The sequence below is a fragment of the Somniosus microcephalus genome, chromosome 11, assembly GCF_052327205.1.
Source record: "Somniosus microcephalus isolate GS21.2 chromosome 11, FLI_Smic_1.0, whole genome shotgun sequence".
NCBI classification, from domain to species: Eukaryota; Metazoa; Chordata; class Chondrichthyes; order Squaliformes; family Somniosidae; genus Somniosus; species Somniosus microcephalus.
Genome location: NC_140997.1, coordinates 38,165,577 through 38,187,262, shown reverse-complemented (window position 1 = coordinate 38,187,262; position 21,686 = coordinate 38,165,577). Strand labels below are relative to the sequence as shown.

At 49.3% G+C, this 21,686-nt stretch overlaps 2 protein-coding genes across 5 annotated transcripts in view; one reads left to right on the top strand and one right to left on the bottom strand.

Annotated features, from left to right (window-relative positions):
• The window catches only part of LOC147110485 (cytochrome P450 2K1-like), a 108,228-nt gene that overhangs the window by 30,519 nt on the left and 56,023 nt on the right, over positions 1 to 21,686 (bottom strand). For 2 of the 4 annotated variants that reach the window (XM_086000495.1, XM_086000491.1), the window contains exon 10: positions 15,388 to 15,863. The exons of the other annotated variants lie outside the window; for them this stretch is intronic. In XM_086000495.1, coding sequence (XP_085856621.1) covers positions 15,676 to 15,863 — 188 coding nt within the window. In that variant the 3' untranslated portion in view covers positions 15,388 to 15,675. Of the gene's footprint in view, positions 1 to 15,387; positions 15,864 to 21,686 lie in introns of those variants that run through there. 4 annotated transcript variants of the gene reach the window in all.
• Positions 1 to 21,686, top strand: part of tekt4 (tektin 4) — a 47,733-nt gene that overhangs the window by 11,246 nt on the left and 14,801 nt on the right. The gene's annotated exons all lie outside the window — the stretch shown is intronic.

The following is a 21,686-nucleotide window of genomic DNA, read 5'->3' as shown; positions in this document are numbered from 1 at the left end:
TTACTTACCTACTGAGGTGACAGCGACCCACAGGGAAGTCTTAAATTTATGCTCAAAACCATTGCTCGGTAATCTTATATTTTATGTTTAAAGGGGGCGATCCACCATCAGGACCCTTTATAAAACTCCGTTACAAATGATTGTGACTCATTTTATTTTTTTCATGACTTTTGCGATTTTTGTACTTTTTTTTAATCACTGATAAATTAAATGGGGAAATTAAATGAATTCGAGGAGTTTACTGTATAGTCGCCAGTTCAGATGCAGTGTCTCAGAAACTGCAAAATTGTAGCTTGGAGGAATTTTCCACTGCATAACCATCTAAAGAACACATAAGAACATAAGAAAAAGGAGCAGGAGCAGGGCGTACAGCCGCTCGAGCCTGCTCTGCCAGTCAATAAGATCATGGATGAACTTTTACATCAACTTCACTTTCCCGCCCTATCCCCATATCCCTTGATTCCCTTAGTGCCCAAAATTCTATCGATCTCAGTCCTGAATATACTCAATGACTGAGCATCCACAGCCCTCTGGGGTAGGGAATTCCAAAGATTCACAACCCTCTGAGTGAAGAAATTGCTCCTTATCTCAGTCCTAAGTGGCCGACCCCTTATCCTGAGACTGTGACCCCTGGTTCTAGACTCTCCAGTCAGGTAAAACAGCCTCTCAGCATCTACCCTGTCGAGCCCTCTAAGAATTTTGTATGTTTCAATGAGATCACCTCTCATTCTTCTAAACTCCAGAGAATATAGGCCCGTTCTACTCAATCTCTCCTCATTGGACAACCCTCTCATCCCAGGAATCAATCAAGGATAAAGACTATGATGCTTGCAGGAATTTAACCCTTCTCCTTCTGATTAAATAAATCTTTTATTTTAGTGGAATCATAGAACCATACAGCCATTCGGCCCATCGTGCCTGTGCCAGCTCTTTGAAAGAGCGATCCAGTTAATCCCACTCTTCTGCTCTTTCCCCACGACCCTTGCAATTTTCTCCTTCAAGTATTTATCCAATTCCCTTTTAAAAGTCACTACTGAATCTGCTTCCACCGCCCTCTCAGGCAGTGTGTCTCTGCGTTTTGTACAACTTTTCAAAGTGTAAACTGCGACTGCATGTGTACAGTGTGTCAGAACACTTTAAAATATAAAAAGAAGCTGCCCCACCCCCAAAAACTATAAACTGAAATAAAACCATAAAAAGATGAAGGTGCACAACAGGTCAATCAGCATCCCAAGGATGAAACCTTTGAATGGAAAAATTAATCTATCTTTTCCTCTATTCAGATGCTGACTGACACTATGGGCTCGATTTTGCCATTGGGGTCGGGCTGGGGCGTGTCAGGTGGTTTTCGTGTCAGGACCCCGACTCCGATATGAAGTGGGAAAAAAGTGCGATTTTCCCCTAATTGGGCACTTGATTTCCAGCGTGTGGGAACCCCTGGCCCAATTAGTCTTTCCATCCTGAAAGTCGCCTCTGATGATGTCATTGGTGCTGCTGGATTTAAGGCCTGCAAGCAGCCTTGCTTCTTCTGGAGACTGGAAACGCTTTGGAAATTGTATGAAGGACTTCATTTACCAACCATGTCCACCAGCAAGCAAAAGTGTGCACCTCGCTTTGATGAGCCCTCCCTCCAATCTCTGGTGCAGGGAGCAAGATCTAATAAGGAGGTGCTCTTCCCTTCCTCAGGGAGAAAAAAGCCACCACAACAGACTAAAGTTGTGTGGCTGCAAGTGGCCCAGGAGGTCAATGCCATCTCTATGTGCCGCAGAACCTGGCTGCAGTGCAGGAAGAGGTTTAATGACCTTCTCTGCACAGGAAAAGTGAGTATGACTTTCTCATCACCCTCAATCTCATCCCCATCGCCTCTCCTCACCAGCACTCTGCTTTGACAACCTATTCCTCCACATCCCACTTGACACTGACATCCCTGCACCCTTACCCATTTCCTCTCTCTCTATGGTCACATTCACTTAACTATTCGACCATGCAGCCCTCACACTCCCTATCACTGTGATGCAATGACAACAATTTACAACACACAGGGAGGGCCCTTTGTCTCCTTCTAAGCATCTATGCTATGGATTCTCTACACTCACTCCTTCATTCTCACTCAAACTCCACTTGTGTCCCTCATTGCAGCAAAAGAGAGCCCACAATAAGAGGGAAAGAGCGAGGACAGGAGGAGGGCCACCCTCAGTAGCCCAGCTCACCACCTCGGAGGAGGCGGCCCTGGAAATTGCCGGGATCGAGGAGGATTCCCAAGTGGGGGACGGACAGGCGGGCGCATCGCAGCAAGCTGGTGACAGAATAGTTTGGCATCTCTCTCATTGACATTGCATGAGTGACTGATAATGATTCTGATGCTCTAACAGATTGACCTATGATCATCTGCACAATTCAATGTGCATGCAACCTTTACCTCACATCTCTAACTCTTTCTTTTACTCCCCCACAGGACCATCGAGAGCCCTCGTCCCCACTGTCCAGGAGGAAGAGCCTGAGCTTCCAGACTCCTCAGAGGAAGCTGCAACCTCTGAGGGCACTCCGTCAGCAGAATTAAGCTCACCCTGCACCAGCGCAGACACTCACATCTCGGTGGGGCCTTCGGGACATCGAGTAGTGTTGTCACCTGGTGTATCACAGCTCACAAGTGAGCATCAGCAGATGGTGGAGACAGGGACAGCAGTGGAGAGTCCTCATCGCAGTGGCGAGGACGCTCCGGGTCCATCCAGAAGGAGAGCGGTGCTCAAACTCCAGGAACAGGTGCAGGAGTCTTTGGCAGGTTTTGTCTCCAGGGTCACTGCGAGTGTGGAGCAAATGGAGGAGTCCATCGCTAACATGAGCAGAGCCTTTGTGGAGGCGTTGGCGCATGAACACATCACCACAGAAAGGATGGCAACCTCCTTGGAAAGGATGGCTACCTCTGTGGTAAGGCTTGCTACCGTAGAGGAGAGGATGGCTATGGTAGAGGAGAGAATGGCTACAGCCATAGAAACATAGAAGATAGGAGCAGGAGTAGGCCATTCGGCCCCTCGAGCCTGCTCCACCATTCAATGCGATTGTAGTAACCTGGGAGGTTATGAGTAACCTGATCCACCAGGTGGTGCTGTGGCAATTGCTATCCTGAGTTAAGTCTGATCTGTACTGGTTGTACTCTTTGTTTTTGCTGCCTCATGGCAGAAGCTTTTATGTGCAAGTGTTGATTAAACCATGTTAAGGAGTTAACCTGTGTCTGTCTCCATCTATGGCCACCTTAAGATACCACATATGGCGACGAGAATAAAGGACGGAAGAGTTTTGGAGTATTCGGAAGAGGAGAGCAAACTAGTCGGAAAAGCACGAGGCTAGGCCGCGGGAGTCGAAACGGAGTTTGATTTTTTGGCTGAAGTGACCGGACTCCAAGGATGGCAGAAACGGTAGGCTCCGTGGCACCTTTTGACAGCAAGTCGCAGTCTTGGGAGGAGTATTGTGAAATACTGGGCCATTTCTTTATGGCAAACGAGGTGGACAGTGCTGAAAAGAAAAGGGCCATTTTACTGAGTTGTGTGGGAGCGCAAACCTATACACGGATGAGGAATCTGCTGAGCCCGGAGCGGCCAGGAGAAAAATCTTTTGACGAGTTGGTGAGTCTACTAAAGAATCATTTCAATCCAAAACCTAGTGAAATAGTACAGAGATGGAAATTCAATTCGAGGATTAGGAGGCCGGAAGAAAGTGTTACTGAGTATGTGGAGGAGCTTCGGAAGCTCGCACAGGACTGCAATTTTGGAAATGCGCTCACAGTCATGTTAAGGGACAGACTAGTATGCGGAGTTAACGATGACAGTATCCAGCAAAGGTTGCTGTCAGAAGAAGGATTAACGTTTGAGACGGCATTTAAAAAAGCACAAGCCATGGAGATGGCTAACAAGGACATTAAGGACTTAAACAGTATGAGCAAGGAGAAATGGAGTAAACCAGTAGGAGGAGCTGTTTTCAAGATGGAAGCTGGCGCGAAAAGTCCACCAGTCGGGGTTGGGGATTGCTACCGATGTGGCGGGACGAGCCATTATGCAAAGACAAAGTGCCACAATTGTGGAAAAATAGGGCACTTAAAGAAAGTCTGTAAAAGGGCAGTGAGTGAGAGAAGCAGTGCTAAAGGGGCAAAGCATGCTAAAGGGGGGAGGGAGAAGTACACAAAGTGGGCAAATTACATACAAGAGGAAGGGTCTAGTGAGTCTAGTGAGGAGGTTTTCACTATATACAGTATAGACACTTCAAGGCCCAACGTACCCCCTCTTACTCAGTATTTGATAGTGAACGGAGGTCAAGTAAAGTTTGAGATTGACACCGGATGTAGTGTAACCATAATGTCGCAGACTGAGTACGCCAAGCTATGGGGGGAAGCAAAAGTACCAGAGCTTGGTACATGCCCCATTAGTCCCAAAACCTACACAGGACAGAAGGTGGACATTTTGGGGGCGGCCGAAGTACAAGTGGAACACAAAGGAGTCACCAAAGAGTTTACGGTGGTAGTGGTAGCAGGGTCAGGGCCAAACCTGTTAGGGCGAGGGTGGATCAGTGAGTTGAGTGTGGACTGGCAGGCAATGAATAAAATGGAGGACAGTACAGAGGCGCTGCAAGAAGTGCTGATGAAGCATGAGTTAGTGTTCAAGGACGAACTGGGCACCTTAAGGGGAGCCACAGCCAAGATTCATGTAGCCAGTGATGCCACGCCTCGTTTCTTTAAACCAAGGTCGGTACCTTTTGCAATGAAAACCAAGGTTGAGGCGGAACTAGATCGCCTGCTAAAGGACAAAGTAATAGAACCAGTGAAATTTTCAGACTGGGCGGCACCAATAGTCCCGGTATTGAAGCCCGACGGTAACATAAGGGTGTGTGGTGACTATAAGCTAACAGTGAACAGAGTATCATCACTGGAACGGTACCCCATTCCGAGAATGGAGGACATGTTAACATCGCTCGCTGGGGGAGAAAGATTCAGCAAACTGGACATGAGTCATGCGTATCAGCAGATATTGCTAGATGAAGAATCAAAAAAGTTTGTCACGGTGAACACACACAAGGGGCTGTTCACGTATGCCAGGTTACCATTTGGTGTCAGTTCTAGCCCAGCAATATTCCAACGGACTATGGAGGGCATTCTGCAGGGCATTCCAAAGGTGGCCGTGTACTTAGATGATATTCTGCTAACAGGAAGTGACGATCAGGATCACTTAAAAACACTGGACAAAGTGCTACAGCGGCTGGAAGAGGCAGGGCTATGCCTGAAACGGAGTAAGTGTAGTTTCATGGAGAAGGAAGTTACATTCCTGGGACATCGGGTGGATGCCACAGGCCTCCATCCATTACCAGGGAAAGTGCGGGCAGTGCAGGATGCACCGGCACCCACCTCAGTGACTGAACTGAAAGCCTATCTAGGGTTCCTGAATTATTATAACCGGTTTCTTCCAAACTTATCGATGCTGCTGGCACCCCTGCACAAACTGCTGAGAAAGGAGGAGCCATGGCGTTGGGGGCCAGAGCAAGCGAAAGTGTTTCAGCAGTCAAAGGAGCTACTTCAGTCCAGCAGGGTGTTAGTGCATTACGACGAGAAGAAGGAGCTGATAATGTCCTGTGACGCATCACCCTATGGAGTGGGGGCAGTGTTGGCCCACCGCATGCCAGATGGAGCGGAAAGTGTTAAGTCTGTGTGTTATAGTGAGAATTACTACACAGACCACAAGAGTAAATTCAACAGGTCTTTACTGGTTGGAGGTCGGACTATACTGAATACAATATTATTACACTGTGCTTATATACCGGTGTGGTCACCACCGGTATTACGTATACAGCAGCCAAAGAAAGTAGTACCTTTCTTAAGGTGGACCAGGCTTAAGTTCTCTTAAGGTGGAACAGGTTACATACACCACAATCCTCCCTTTTTAGCTTAACAGTCATATCCCCAAATAAACATAACATATATACATATATAACTTCAGGTATAACAGTTCAAAGGTTCAGTCTCTCAGGAGGCTTTCTGATTCGGCTTGGATAACGCCTTTCAGTGGTCTCTGATTCTTGTTGTTGAGGTGCCTCCTCTAGTTGGTTGCCAATGTATTGGGTGTCATCATCATCAAATACATTCTCGGCCGAGGTAGATGCTTCAGGTTCACGAACGTCTTCCACAGCTGTCTCTGTCACAACCATGGGTTCGACCCTTGCTCTCGACTCTACCAGTTGATCCGCATGACGCCTTATCACATTATGACCAATATCTACGGTGTACATCAGAGGTCCTTGTCTGGCCCGGTTTGTTCCGGACTGCCATTTTTCGTTTCCATAGCCCCTTGCCATCACTGGTTGTCCTACGTCGAAAGTTCGAGTGGTCTTGCTGTTAATATGCCGAAACTGTTTGTTTTCCACTTCCCTCCGCACATTTGGTTTTAACAAGTCCAACTTGGACCGCAACCTCCTGTTATAAAACATCATAGCAGGACTTTGGTTAGTCACGGCATGATCGGCGTTTCTATATGACATCAGGAACTTATCGACCTTGTGTTGCAGCAGAATCTGATCATCATTCATGGCCTTAATAGCCTTTTTGAATGTCTGGACAAATCTTTCAGCCAACCCGTTTGTCGCCGGATGATATGGGGCAGAGGTATAATGTTTAACTCCATTCTTCTTTAAGAATTGTTGGAATTCTTCCGATACAAACTGTGGTCCGTTGTCTGAACAGATCTGTTCTGGCAATCCGTTCCTTGCGAATATTGTTCTTAACACCGCAATTGTCTTCTCTGAAGTAGTGGTATTCATCTTGATGACTTCTGGCCATTTGGAATGTGCGTCCACCGCGATTAGGAACATGGAGTCCATGAATGGACCAGCAAAGTCAATGTGTACGCGTTGCCATGGGGCTGAAGGCCATTCCCATGGGTGTAGCGGTGCTATCGGAGGTGCATTTTGCACTTTTTGACACCCAGTGCAGCTTTTCGTTAACTCCTCAATCTGTTGGTCAATACCCGGCCACCATACGTAAGCCCTAGCAAGACTTTTCATTTTAACTCCCCCCAGATGACCTTCATGTAGTTCTTTTAAAACTCTTTCCCTTAACTTGGGAGGAATAATCACTCTTGTCCCGTACATCAAAGTACCATGGCAGACGGACAGCTGGTCTCACCTTGCCGAGAATGCCGGTAACAGAGGATCACCCCGTGTTGGCCATCCTTTCACTGTCACCTCGTAGACTCTGGACAGTGTCGGGTCGTTCCTGGTTTCTCTTTCAATGCTTGCGTTGGTGACAGGTAAACACTCGATAATGGTCGAATGAAATAACTCAACAGGGTCAACTTCCGTCGTGTCTTCATCTTCAGGTAGTGGCAGGCGCGACAGGCCATCAGCATTGCCATGCTGTTTCGTACCTTTGAATTCTATCTGATATTGATGTGCCCCTAAGAAAAGAGACCATCTCTGGAGACGCTGTGCTGTCATCACCGAAACACCCTTCTTAGGGTTAAAAATGGACACCAACGGTTGATGGTCCGTCAGAAGTGTGAATTTTTGGCCCTGTAGGTAATGATTAAACTTCTTCACTCCCCATACAAGGCTAAGGGCCTCCCTATCGATCTGCGCATAGTTGCGCTCAGCGGAGGTCAATGATCTGGATGCAAACGCGACTGGCCTTTCCGTGCCATTTGGCAATTTATGTGAGAGTACTGCCCCAATACCATATGGAGAAGCATCACAAGCCAACCGAATAGGCAGTGTCGGGTTGAAGTGAGCCAACACTTCCTCTGAGGTGATCAATTCTTTGCTTTTGCGAAATGCCTTCTTACAGTTTTCGCCCCAGTCCCATGGTACCCCTTTCTGTAAAAGAGCGTTCAACGGATGCAGCACCGTGGATAGATTTGGCAGAAATTTATGGTAATAGTTAATTAATCCTAGAAACGACCTCAACTGAGAGACATTCTCCGGAGCGGGAGCCTTTACAACTGCCGCTATCTTGTCAGGAGACTTATGAAGCCCCTCCCGGTCAATGACATGACCACAGTATGAGATCCGCTTCTGGAAGAACTCACATTTCTGCCGATTTACTCTAAGTCCATACTCTTTCAGTCTGTTGAGCACCAGTTCCAAGTTAGCGAGATGCTGTTCATCACCATCACCTGTGATCAGAATGTCGTCCAGGTAACATTGTGTGCCTGGAATTCCCTGTAATACCTGCTCCATGGCCCTCTGCCAAATTGCTGGAGCCGATGCCACTCCAAAAACCAGCCTATTGTACCGGTACAACCCTCGATGCGTGTTGATCGTGAGGTATTGGCGTGACTCTTCTTCAACCTCCATCTGCAAGTACGCCTGCACCAGGTCTATCTTGGTGAAGTGTTTCCCGCCAGACAGTGAAGCGAAAATATCCTCAATCCGTGGAAGCGGATACTGCACCGTGTGAAGCACCGGATTAACGGTGATTTTGAAATCTCCACAGATGCGAACCTTCCCTGGATCTCCTGGCTTATTGTTCGCAGGACGTTTCATAACGGGAACAATGGGCGTAGCCCACTCACTCCAATCTATAGACAGTACACCTGAACGTTCTAGTGCTTCCAGCTCCGCTTCAACCGCAGGTCGTATTGCATAGGGTACCGGTCTGGCTTTAAAAAATTTTGGTTGTGCATGTTCATCAATCTTGATGTTTGCCGTAATTCCTCTCAGTGTTCCCAGTCCCGGCTGGAACACCTCTTTAGCCTCATCCAATATTCTGGACAATCGTTTAGGTTTGACAGCTGTTTCCCCGGAATCTACCGTTAGTGCTTTCAAGGAGTGCCAGTCCATATTCATTTTCCTAATCCACTCCTGTCCTAGTAGTGGTGGACCTCCTTCAGGTAGCACATATAAGTCCATTACTTGGCTTCCTTCGCCCTTGTGGACCACTTCTACCTCTATTTTTCCGATGGGGTACACTCTTTGCCCCGTGTACGTTTTCAATATAATCTCCGTATCCTGTAAGGGAATATGTTGGAATAACCTTCTGTAATCTTTCTTATTCATGACCGTCAATGCCGATCCAGTGTCCAATTCCATTTTTACTTGGACTCCTGCTATCTTAAGAGTGACCCAAATTGTCTGGAGGTCTGTATCCTTACCAACGTTGTGTATTCTTAAGCTATCCAGTTCATTACTGCTAGCGTCTGAATCTGACTTCTGTTCGTTCAAACTGTTCTTTGTCACCTTGTGTACCTTTGCATATTTTCCTTGCGGTGACTTTTTGTTGCTGGTCTTCTTTCCTGACCGGCATACTTTAGCTATGTGGCCAAGCCTGCCACACGTTCTGCATTCTTGGTTTTTAAACCAACACTGGTTCTGATCATGCGTTGTCTTTCCACAACGATAACATTTGACAGAACTCAAACCCAATTTGTTTGTACCGAGTTCCGGTGGCCGTAGCTGCATTACTGCCGTGCCTCTCGCTGCGGCCTCGTGTGCTGCTGCCATAGTGACCGCCTTCTCGAGAGACAGCTCATTCTCCTCGAGCAGTCGCCTTTGTGTATCCTGTTTAAATAAACCACACACAAATCTATCTCGAAGTGCCTCTGTCAGTCCCGTTCCAAACTGACAATATTTTGCTAGCTTACGTAATTCCATCAAATATTCAGCATTGCTTTCATTTTGCAGCTGTCTTCTATCGTAAAATTTAAATCATTCCGCTAGCATCAGCGGCGTGGGGTTAAGATGATTTTTTAGGACAGTAACAATCTGTTTGAACGTCTTATCCGCCGGTTCATCTGGTGATAACAGGTGTTTCAATTGCCCGTATGTCTTCGCACCCATTAAGTTTAGTAATGTTAGTGCTTTATCTGCCTCAGGAATTTTATTTGCCTTACAATAGTTTTGTATGCATTCTACATACATAGCCCAGTCTTCTATATCACTGTCGAAGGCATTAATGTTCCCATGTTTAGGCATCGTAGCAATTTATCGTATTTTTAATGTTATCTAAGATGGCGGCTTCCCGCTCTTGCCGTCGTCCTCCGCCCACAAAATGGCGGTTTTCCCGCGCTTGGCGGTCTTCACCCGTCCCCCGACGCTGTCTCCGCTTCACCGCGGCTCTCGCGCCTTCAGATTCCCCAGACGCAGCGCCTTTAGCCCGAATGCGGCCCTTATCTCCGGTCACGATCAATGTCCCGCGCTGCGCCTCTCGCTCGAAAGCGGCCTGGCCCTTATCTCTGGTCGCGATCGACCTCACCGCCCTTATTCCTCCGTCTTCCCAGCCCCGTCTGTACAGCCAACGCAGTTGACTTTCTGTCGCGTCGCTGCCCGGCTTACCCACCACGAGGTAGTAGAAGAAGCTGACAGTCGCTGATGGAGGCTTCGAGGTCAGGATGTCTTCTGCACTCCGGTTGCTCGATGCCTGCCGCTCGACGTGTCTTCCCGTAGGTGATGAGGGTGGAAACCTCTCTTCGACGTCCTGTCTGTGGACGAAGTCGCCGTGGAAATTACTGCAGCAGGGTAAGAATCAGACTCGTCGCCACTGTTAAGTCTGTGTGTTATAGTGAGAATTACTACACAGACCACAAGAGTAAATTCAACAGGTCTTTACTGGTTGGAGGTCGGACTATACTGAATACAATATTATTACACTGTGCTTATATACCGGTGTGGTCACCACCGGTATTACGTATACAGCAGCCAAAGAAAGTAGTACCTTTCTTAAGGTGGACCAGGCTTAAGTTCTCTTAAGGTGGAACAGGTTACATACACCACAGAAAGACCCATCGGGTTTGTTTCACGCACGCTCACAGCTGCGGAAAAGAACTATTCACAGCTTGATAAAGAGGGGTTGGCCATTATATTTGGAGTAAAGAAATTCCATAAGTACATATATGGGAGGAAATTTGTAATCAGTACTGACCACAAGCCTCTTATTAGCTTACTGAATGAGATGAAAGCGGTGCCTCAAATGGCATCACAGAGAATAATGAGATGGGCAGTAATACTAAGAGCCTATGAATATGTGATCACGTATAGAGCCGGCAAGGAAAACGGGAACGCGGATGCTCTCAGCCGCCTGCCCCTCTCAAAATCTCCTCGCAGTACTTCCCCTGAGGAGCACGTCCTGATGCTGGATCAGGAGATCAGTCCCCTGATGACTTCAGCGCAAATCCAGGGCTGGACAGCCAAGGACCCTGTTCTGTCAAGGGTCCGTGAGTATGTGTTGAAAGGCTGGCCAGATCACCGTGAGGGACCAGAGTTCGCGCCGTACAGACAGAGACAGCATGAGCTCAGTGTCCAAGATGGATGTGTGCTATGGGGAGCACGCATCATAGTCCCAGAGCGGGGACGCTCTACTTTGATGGAACAGTTGCATCAATCGCACCCAGGAATGACTAGAATGAAAGGACTAGCTAGGAGCTACCTGTGGTGGCCTAACTTGGATGCTGAAATTGAGTCAAAGGTAAAGTCATGCACTATATGTCAGGAACAGAGGAAAACACCTGCCGGGGCACCACTCCATCCCTGGGAGTGGCCCACCAAACCCTGGAGGAGAATTCACATAGACTATGCGGGACCTTTTAGGGGCAAAATGTTTTTGGTGCTGGTAGACGCTCACTCAAAGTGGATCGACGTTTATCCAGTGAGCTCTGCAACGACTGATGCCACACTGAATTGTCTCAGGAACAGCTTCAGCATGCATGGTATTCCAGAAATGATTGTATCCGACAATGCACAGTGTTTAATTAGTGAAGTGAGCAAAGAATTCATGGTAAGGAATGGAATCACACATGTCACCTCGGCTCCATATCACCCAGCCTCAAATGGGTTAGCCGAGCGAGCCATGCAGACTTTTAAGGAGCTCATGAGGAAGAGCTCAGGTGACACCCTGGAGACCAAGCTCAATAGAGCCTTGTTTAGTTATCGTATAACACCCCAAGCTACCACGGGGCTTTCTCCGGCTGAGTTGATGATGGGGAGAAAGTTGCGGTGCACGTTAGACCTGATACACCCAGATCTCAAAAGCAAGGTTGAGACAAAACAAACAAACCAAAAAGCGTACCATGACAAACATACTAAAGCTCGCCATTTCGCCATAGGGGACTCTGTGTACACCCGGAACTTCGGTTATGGACCTAAATGGATACCAGGACTAATCCAGGACATTACAGGACCTGTGTCGTACTCCGTGTTACTAGGGGATGGTCGAGGGGTTTGTCGGTATGTGGATCAGCTTTTCAGCCGGCAGCAGGGGGAACTGCCTCAGATGGAACAAAGGGCAGTAGAGGAGGCTGTTCCAGGACCAAGCACGGCTTATAAGGTGCCAGTGGACACTGGTACTTCCAGGCCACAGCAGGACAGAGTAAAACCAACATCAGAGACTACTCCAATCTCAAGTGCGAATGAATCTGAGAATCCACCACAGTGGAATTAAGATGTTCACAAAGGATTCGCAAGCAACCAGAAAGACTTATACAAACCTGTTATATTAGTCAGGGGTTAACCATGGTTAGAGCATACTGGTTAATTAAAACGTAGTACCTAGTAAGGGTTATTGTTTAAGAATTGCATACGGCAATCTTAAGGGGGGAGGAGTGTAGTAACCTGGGAGGTTATGAGTAACCTGATCCACCAATTGCTCTCCTGAGTTAAGTCTGATCTGTACTGGTTGTACTCTTTGTTTTTGCTGCCTCATGGCAGAAGCTTTTATGTGCAAGTGTTGATTAAACCATGTTAAGGAGTTAACAAGTGTCTGTCTCCATCTATGGCCACCTCAAGATACCACAGCGATCATGGCTGATCATCCAAATTAAGTACCCGGTCCCTCCTTTCTCCCCATAACTCTTGATCCCTTTAGCCTTAAGAAATATATCCAACTCCTTCTTGAATATATTTAATGAACTAGCCTCCACCGCCTTCTGTGGTAGAGAGTGCCACAGGTTCACCACTCTCTGGGTGAAGAAATTCCTCCTCATTTCTGTCCTAAATGGCCTACCCTTTATCCTTAGACTGTGTCCCCTGGTTCTGGACTCCCCGACCATCGGGAACATCCTTCCTGCATCTAGTCTGTCCAGTCCTGTCAGAATTTTATAAGTTTCAAGGAGATCACCTCTCATTCTTCTAAACTCCAGTGAGTACAAGGCCAATTGAACCAATTTCTCCTCATATGTCATTCCTGCCATCCCAGGTATCAGCCTGGTGAATCTTCGCTGAACTCCTTCCATGGCAAGAACATCCTTCCTCAGATAAGGCGACCAAAACGGCACAAAATACTCAAGATGTGGTCTCACCAAGGCCCTGTACAACTGCAGCAAGACATCCTTGTTCCTGCATTCAAACCCTCTTGCTACGAAGGCCAACATACCATTTGCCTTCTTAACCGCCTGCTGCACCTGCATGCTTACCTTCAGCGACTGGTGCACAAGGACACCCAGGTCTCGTTGCACTTCCCCTTCTCCCAATCTATTGCCATTTAGATAATAATCTGTCTTCCTGTTTTTGCTACCAAAGTGGATAACCTCACATTTATCCACATTATATTGCATCTGCCATGTTTCTGCCCAATCACCCAACATGTCCAAATCATCCTGGAGTTTCTTGACATCCTCCTCACAGCATACACGCCCACCCAGCTTTGTGTCATCTGCAAATTTGGAGATATTACATCAAGTTCCCTTGTCCAGATCATTTATATATATTGTGAATAGCTGGGGTCCAAGGACCGATCCCTGCGGTACCCCACTAGTCACTGCCTGCCACTCGGAAAAAGACCCGTTTATTCCAACTCTTTGCTTTCTGTCTGCCAACCAGTTCTCTATCCAAGTCAATACCTTGCCCCCAAACCCATGTGCCTTAACTTTACACGCTAATCTCTTAGGTGGGACCTTATCGAAGGCCTTCTGAAAGTCCAGATACACCACATCCACTGGTTCTCCCTTATCTATTTTACCAGTTACATCCTCAAAAAATTCCAGTAGATTAGTCAAGCACGATTTACCTTTTGTGAATCCATGTTGACTTTGTCCAATCCTGTCACTGTTTTCCAAGTGCTCTGCTATTACATCTTTTATAATGGACTCTAGCATTTTCCCCACTACCGATGTCAGGCTTACCAGTCTGTAATTCCCTGTTTTCTCTCTACCACCTTTTTTGAATAGTGGGGTAACATTAGCTACCCTCCAATCCATGGGTACTGTTCCAGATTCCATCGAATGTTGGAAGATGATCAGCAATGCATCTACTATTTCTAGGGCCACTTGCTTAAGTACCCTAGGATGTAGATTATCAGGCCCTGGGGATTTATCGGCCTTCAGTCCCATCAATTTCCCTAACACCATTTCCCTACAAATGCTGATTTCTTTCAGTTCCACCCTTTCATCAGACCCTATGTTCCCCGGCATCTCTGGGAGGTTATTTGTGTCCTCCTTTGTGAAGACAGAACCAAAATATGTATTTAGTTGGTCTGCCATTTCTTTGTTCCCCATTATAAATTCCCCTGATTCTGACTGCAAGGGACCTACGCTTGACTTTACCAATCTTTTTCTCTTCACATATCTATAAAAGCTTTTACAGTCAGTTTTTATGTTCCCTGCAAGCTTACTCTCATATTCTATTTTCCCCTTCTTAATTAATCCCTTTGTCCTCCTTTGTTGAATCTTAAACTGCTCCCAATCCTCAGGATTATTGCTTCTTCTGGCCAATTTATATGTCCTCTCCTTGGATCTTATGCTATCCCTAATTTCCCTTGTTAGCCACGGTTGAGTCACCTTTTTTGTTTTATTTTTATGCCAAACTGGGATGAACAAATTCTGTAGTTCATCCATGCGGTCTTTGAATGTTTGCCATTGCCTATCCACCGTCAACCCTTTGAGTGACATTCCCCAATCAATCCTACCCAACTCGCGCCTCAGATCATCGTAGTTTCCTTTATTTAAATTTAGGACCCTAGTCTCTGAGTCAACTACTTCATTCTCCATCTTAATGAAGAATTCGATCATATTATGATCGCTCCGACCCAAGGGGCCTCGTACAACAAGATTGCTAATTAATCCTTTCTCATTACATAAGATGGCCTGATATCTGGTTGGTTCCTCAACATATTGGTCCAGGAAACCATCCCGTAAACACTCCAGGAATTCCTCCTCCATAGTATTGTTACTAATTTGGTTAGCCCAATCTATATGTAGATTAAAGTCACCCATGATGACTGCTGTGCCCTTATTGCACGCTTCTTTAATTTCCCTTTTAATGCCATCCCCAACCTCTGCCTTACTGTTTAGAGGTCTATATACCACTCCCACTAACTTTTTCTGCCCCTTGGTATTTCTCAATTCTACCCATACAGATTCCACATCATCAGAGCTAATATCCTTCCTTACAATTGTGTTAATCCCTTCTGATGCGCTATCAATTCTAATAAAAGGCTGAGCAGAGTTCAGAACGACAGGCTTTTATTAACTACTGAATTGCACTTCAAACAGATCAGGACTATGCCTCTAGTGGACGACCGAATGCCAGAGAGCTGCCATGCGGCCGTCCTTATACCAGGTAGCCAAGGGCGGAGTCAGCTGAGGCATAGTAAGGCATAACAGTGAAACAAGAGTGAACGACAACAACAACAACAACAACAGTGAACACAGTGAACGAAAGTGGTTTACCACATTCACCCCTCGTTTAAAATTAAGTCCGGCGGGGTGAAGTGTATCAAAAGTTCGAGTAGGCGAGTCTGTCGGGCGGCCTCGTTTGCCGTCGAGATCTTCGTGGCGACGGTTGCGATGGTACAGCTTCCAACGACGCGTCTTGAATGGGGTCGAGCACTGGCGTATCGTCCCCTTTGGTGTTGGGTGGGCGAGTGGACTCCGGCTGGTCCTGGGGTCGCGGCATGCCGTCTACTGGGGTGGAATGGACAGGGGTGAGAATTGGGTCTGCTGAATTTTGGGCTGTGTCGAAGGGGGTCGTGGTGGAGGGCAATGGTGACGGGTCAGTGGACCCCGAGGGTGCCAGATCTCTAATGGAGACTGTCGGCTGAAAATTCAGTAGCCTTAGCGCCTCATTTGAGGCGCTAGAGGGCCTTGCGCCGGAGTTATGGCCAGTAGTGAAATTCCCTGGGGCCCTAAATCGGCGTTGCTCCGGTAGCGCTGCGCCGGCACCGATGACGTCATCGGTGTGCGCAGCGTCCCGGTTGCCGTGGTAACCCGCCCGAACTCCGAAATTGAGTTGCGGCCGCCTCGCCCGTGGCAGCCGCAACCAGCGTTTTGTCAGAGGTGCCTTACTGCAGTTAGCGCCGGCGCATTAAAGGCCCCACGGCGGCCGGCCGCTTTCCCGCCGGCCGCCTGCCAGCAGCTCCCTCCCCGGACTTCTCTACCCCACCCCCCCCGGAACAGATGCAAGCCCGGCACTTGTCCGAGGTGCCGGGCTCATTTTTAAGCAGATTTGCGCGGGCCGCGGCCGGGTGCAGGCAGCTCCTCCTTAACGGAAGGAGGAGGCCTGCACTTCCCCAGCCTGCCGCACCGCATCGGGTGCCGCAGCGCCGGAATTGTGGCGTGAAACGGCAGTTAGCGCCCTTTTCCAGGCGCTAAGACCCTTCAGTAGCGCCGGCAGCCGTTTGGGCGCGGCGCCACTGAATTTTTGGCGTGCGCAGGGGACTTAGCGCCGGCACTAATTTCCGGCGCTAAAGCCCTGGCTAAGCCAAAACCCAATTTCTAGGCCTGTATCCTCCCGCCCGTCCGAGTATGCCACGTAGGCGTACTGGGGGTTGGCATGGAGGAGGTGAACCTTCTCTACCAGGGGAGCCATTTTGTGGGACCTTACATGCTTCCTCAGCAGGACGGGCCCTGGGGACGTCAGCCAGTGTGGTAGTGAGGTACCGGATGTGGACCTCCGGGGAAAAATGAACATTCGTTCATGGGGGATGGCGTTGGTGGCAGTACAAAGCAGTGACCGGATGGAGTGGAGCGCATCAGGTAGGACATCCTGCCAACGGGAGGTCGGAAGGCCCCTAGATTTTAAGGCTAGGAGGGCCGCCTTCCAGACCATCGCGTTCTCTCTTTCAACCTGTCCGTTCCCCCGGGGGTTGTAGCTGGTGGTCCGGCTTGAGGCAATACCTCTCATGAGCAGGTACTGATGGAGTTCGTCGCTCATGAAGGATGAGCCCCGGTCGCTATGAATATAGCTGGGAAAACCGAACAGAGCAAAGAGGTTGTGCAGGCATTTAATGACCGTAGCGGTGGTCATGTCCGGGCAGGGGATGGCGAAAGGGAAACGGGAGTACTCATCAACTATGTTGAGGAAGTACACATTACGGTCAGAGGAGGGGAGGGGCCCTTTAAAGTCGACACTCAGGCGCTCAAAAGGGCGGGTGGCCTTGATCAGGTTTGCTCTGTCAGGCATATAGAAGTGCGGCTTGCACTCTGCACAGACTGGGCAGCTCCTGGTCATGGTCCTGACCTCCTCGATGGAGTAAGGCAGGTTGCGGCCCTTAATGAAATGGAAGAACCTGGTGACCCCCGGGTGGCAGAGGTCGCTGTGGAGGCCCCGTAGTCTATCGATCTGCGCGGTGGCGCATGTGCCTCGCGATAGAGCATCTGAGGGTTCGTTGAGTTTCCCGGGCCGGTACAAGATGTCGTAATTGTAGGTGGAAAGTTCAATTCTCCACCTCAAAATCTTGTCATTTTTGATTTTGCCCCTCTGCTTGTTGTTGAACATGAAAGCGACTGAACGTTGGTCAGTAAGCAGGGTAAATCGTTTTCCAGCCAGGTAGTGCCGCCAGTGGCGCACCGCCTCCACAATGGCCTGGGCCTCTTTTTCCACAGAGGAGTGTCTGAGTTCGGAGCCCTGGAGGGTTCGTGAAAAAAAGGCCACGGGTCTTCCCGCCTGGTTAAGGGTAGCGGCCAGGGCAAAGTCGGATGCATCGCTCTCCACCTGGAAGGGGATGGACTCGTCTACCGAGTGCATGGTGGCCTTGGCAATGTCATCTTTTATACGGTGAAAGGCTGAGCGGGCCTCCGCCGTCAGGGGGAAGGAAGTGGACTTGATAAGTGGACGGGCTTTGTCCGCATAATGAGGGACCCACTGGGCGTAATAGGAAAAGAAGCCCAGGCACCTTTTGAGGGCCTTGAGACAGTGGGGCAGGGGAAGTTCCATCAATGGGCGCATCCGGTCAGGGTCAGGACCAATGACTCCGTGTTCCACCACGCAACCAAGGATAGCGAGGCGGGCTGCGCGGAATATGCACTTTTCCTTGTTGTACGTGAGGTTTAGGAGTTGGGCCGTGCAAAGGAACTTATCAAGATTGGCGTCATGGTCCTGCAGGTCATGGCCGCAGATGGTCACGTTGTCCAGGTAGGGAAACTTGGCCTGTAACGCATTCTCGTCGACCATCCGGTCCATCTCCCTCTGGAAGACGGAGACACCGTTGGTGACGCCGAAAGGAACCCTGAGGAAGTGAAAAAGACGGCCGTTTGCCTCGAAAGCTGTGTACTGGCGGTCCTCAGGGCGGATAGGGATTTGGTGGTATGCTGCCTTGAGGTCAGTGGCCGAGAAAACGCGATATTGCGCTATCTTATTAACCATGTCGGCTATGCGGGGGAGAGGGTATGCATCCAACTGGGTGTACTTGTTGATAGTCTGGCTGTAGTTGATGACCAGGCGCTGCTTGTTGCCGGTCTTAACGACTACCACCTGAGCTCGCCAGGGGCTGGTACTATCCTCAATAATCCCCTCTTTCAGGAGCCGCGTCACCTCAGATCTTATGAAGGATGTGTCCCCGGTGCTGTATCGCCTGCTCTTTGTGGCGATAGGCTTGCAGTCGCAGGTGAGGTTAGCGAACGGGGGGGGGGGTGATTTTGAGGGTGGAGAGACTACAGGTGGGGCGCGGCGGGCAATTTAAAAACTGCTGGTTGCAGACAGTGAGCGGGGGAAGAGGCCCACCGTATGTCAAGGTGACACTCTTAAAGTGACAATGAAAGTCCAACCCCAGCAGAACGGCAGCGCAGAGATGTGGCAGGATGAATAGCTTTACATTTTTATAAACGGAGCCCTTCACCGAGAGGGTCACTACGCAGTAGCCGCCGATGTCTGCTGAGTGAGATTTTGAGGCCATGGAGATCCGATGGCGCGTTGGCCGGACCGAGCGGGAATAATGCCGTACCGTATCAGGGTGTATGAAGCTCTCCGTGCTCCCGGAATCAAAAAGGCAAGTTGTGGCGCGGCCATTTACCTGGATGTCCATCGTGGACCTGGCTAGCTGATGGGGTCTGGATTGATCCAGCGTAATGGAGGCCGCTGTGGAGTCGGGAGCGTCGCTGTAGAACTCCGGTGAGGCGGTGGGTGAGTCGGGGGCCCGTTGGCAAAATGGCGGACAAAATGGCGGCGTCGGAGAAGAAGGACAAAATGGCGCCGCCCATGACGATCCCGATCCCCACGAGGCTGGAGGAAGGCAAGATGGCCGCTCCCACGAATCGCACGCGGCGCTGCTGGAGGTAGGGGTCTTCTGACTTCTGCAGACGCCAGCGTAGTGTCCCTTCTTACCGCAGGCAGAGCAGACCGCGTTTTTCGCCGGGCAGCGCGCCCTGGGGTGTTTGGTTTGGCCACAGAAATAACATTTCTGGCTCGGGCGGGACATCGCTGCAGCAGTTGGGGCCGGGGCCCGGGGCGGTGCCGCGTCCCAAGATGGCGGCGGCTGCGACATCCATGAGGCGGCCGCGCGGTCCGGGGAGTAGGCCTCCGTGTTCCGATGGGCTACGTCCAACGAAAGGGTGAGTGAAATCACCTTCTTCAGGTCGAGCTCGCTACTTTCCAGCAGTCGCTGCTGTGTGTGAGTGGACCTGAGGCCCGCAACGAGGGCGTCCCGGATAAGCTCCTCCGTATGTTCCGTGGCTGATACTTGCTTGCATTCGCAGGCTCGGCCGAGTTCCTTCAGCGCCCGTATGTATGCTTCTGTGGGTTCCCCGGGCTGTTGTTTGCGAGACCCCAGGAGATGTCTTGCGTAAACATAGTTGACCGGGCGTGCATATTGCTCCTTCAAAATGTCGATAGCCCCCTGGTAGCTCGTAGCGTCCCGGATAAGGGCAAAAGCTCGGTGGTTTACTTTAGAATTCAGCACCCTGAGCTTGGCGGCGTCGGTGGCGACGGTCTCCCCGGATGCAGCCAGAAAGGACTCAAAACAGTTCAGCCAGTGCGAGAACTTAGCAGTCGAGTCCGGTTCTTGCGGGTCGAGTTCCAGGCACTTGATCTTAAGTATCTGCAGCATCATAGATACATAGATACATAGAAGATAGGAGCAGGAGTAGGCCATTCGGCCCTTCGTGCCTGCTCCGCCATTTAATGAGATCATGGCTGATCCTTTAATTCAGTATCCCGTCCCCGCCTTCTCTCCGTAACCCTTAACCCCTTTTGCCCGTAGAAATATATCTAATTCCCTCTTAAATATATTTAATGAGCTGGCGTACACTGCCCTCTGTGGCAATGAGTTCCACAGGTTCACCACTCTCTGAGTGAAGAAATTCCCCCTCATCTCTGTCCTAAATGGTTTAGCCCTTATCCTTAAATTATGTCCTCTAGTTCTGTTTTCACCCGCCAAGGGAAACATTCCTTCTGCATCCAGTCTGTCTAGACCTGTCAGAATTTTATACACTTCTATGAGGTCCCCTCTCAATCTTCTAAACTCCAGTGTGTACATCCCTAAACTACATAGTCTCTCCTCATAGGTCATTCCCGCCATTCCTGGTATCAGCCTGGTGAATCGCCGCTGCACCCCCTCCATGGCAAGAACATCCTTCCTCAGATGAGGCGACCAAAACTGTACACAGTACTCGAGGTGTGGTCTCACCAGTGCCCTGTACAGCTGCAGCAAGGTATCCCTGTTCCTGTATTCTAACCCTTTTGCTATGAAGGCCAGCATACCGTTTGCCTTCTTGACCGCCTGTTGCACCTGCATGCTCGCCTTCAGTGACTGGTGTACAAGAACACCCAGGTCTCTCTGTACTTCCCCCTCTCCCAATCTATTGCCATTTAAATAATAATTTGCCCTCCCGTTCCTGCACCCAAGGTGGATAACTTCGCACTTGTCCACATTATAGTGCATCTGCCATTTATCCGCCCAATCGCCCAGTCTGTCCAAATCGCTCTGGAGCTTCCTGGTCTCTTCCTCTGAGCCCACCCCACCTCCTAGTTTAGTGTCGTCTGCAAATTTGGAAATGCTGCATCCGACTCCCTGATCCAGGTCATTAATGTAAATTGTGAACAGCTGGGGGCCCAGGACAGATCCCTGTGGTACCCCACTTGTTACTGCCTGCCATTCAGAAAATGAGCCGTTTATTCCAACTCTCTGTTTTCTATCTGACAGCCAGTTCCCTATCCACGCCAAAACTTTCCCCTTTATCCCATGAGCCTCAATTTTCCATGCTAATCTTTTATGTGGGACCTTATCGAAGGCCTTTTGGAAGTCCAGGTACACCACATCTACTGGCTCTCCCCCATCTATTCTACCAGTTACTCCCTCAAAAAATTCCAATAGATTAGTCAAGCACGATTTACCCTTTGTAAATCCATGTTGACTCTGTCCTATCCTGTCCCCATTTGCTAAGTGCTCCGCTATTTCATCCTTAATGATGGACTCCAGCATTTTGCCCACAACTGATGTAAGGCTTACAGGTCTGTAATTACCTGCTTTTTCCCTACCCCCCTTTTTGAATAGTGGGGTAACGTTAGCTACC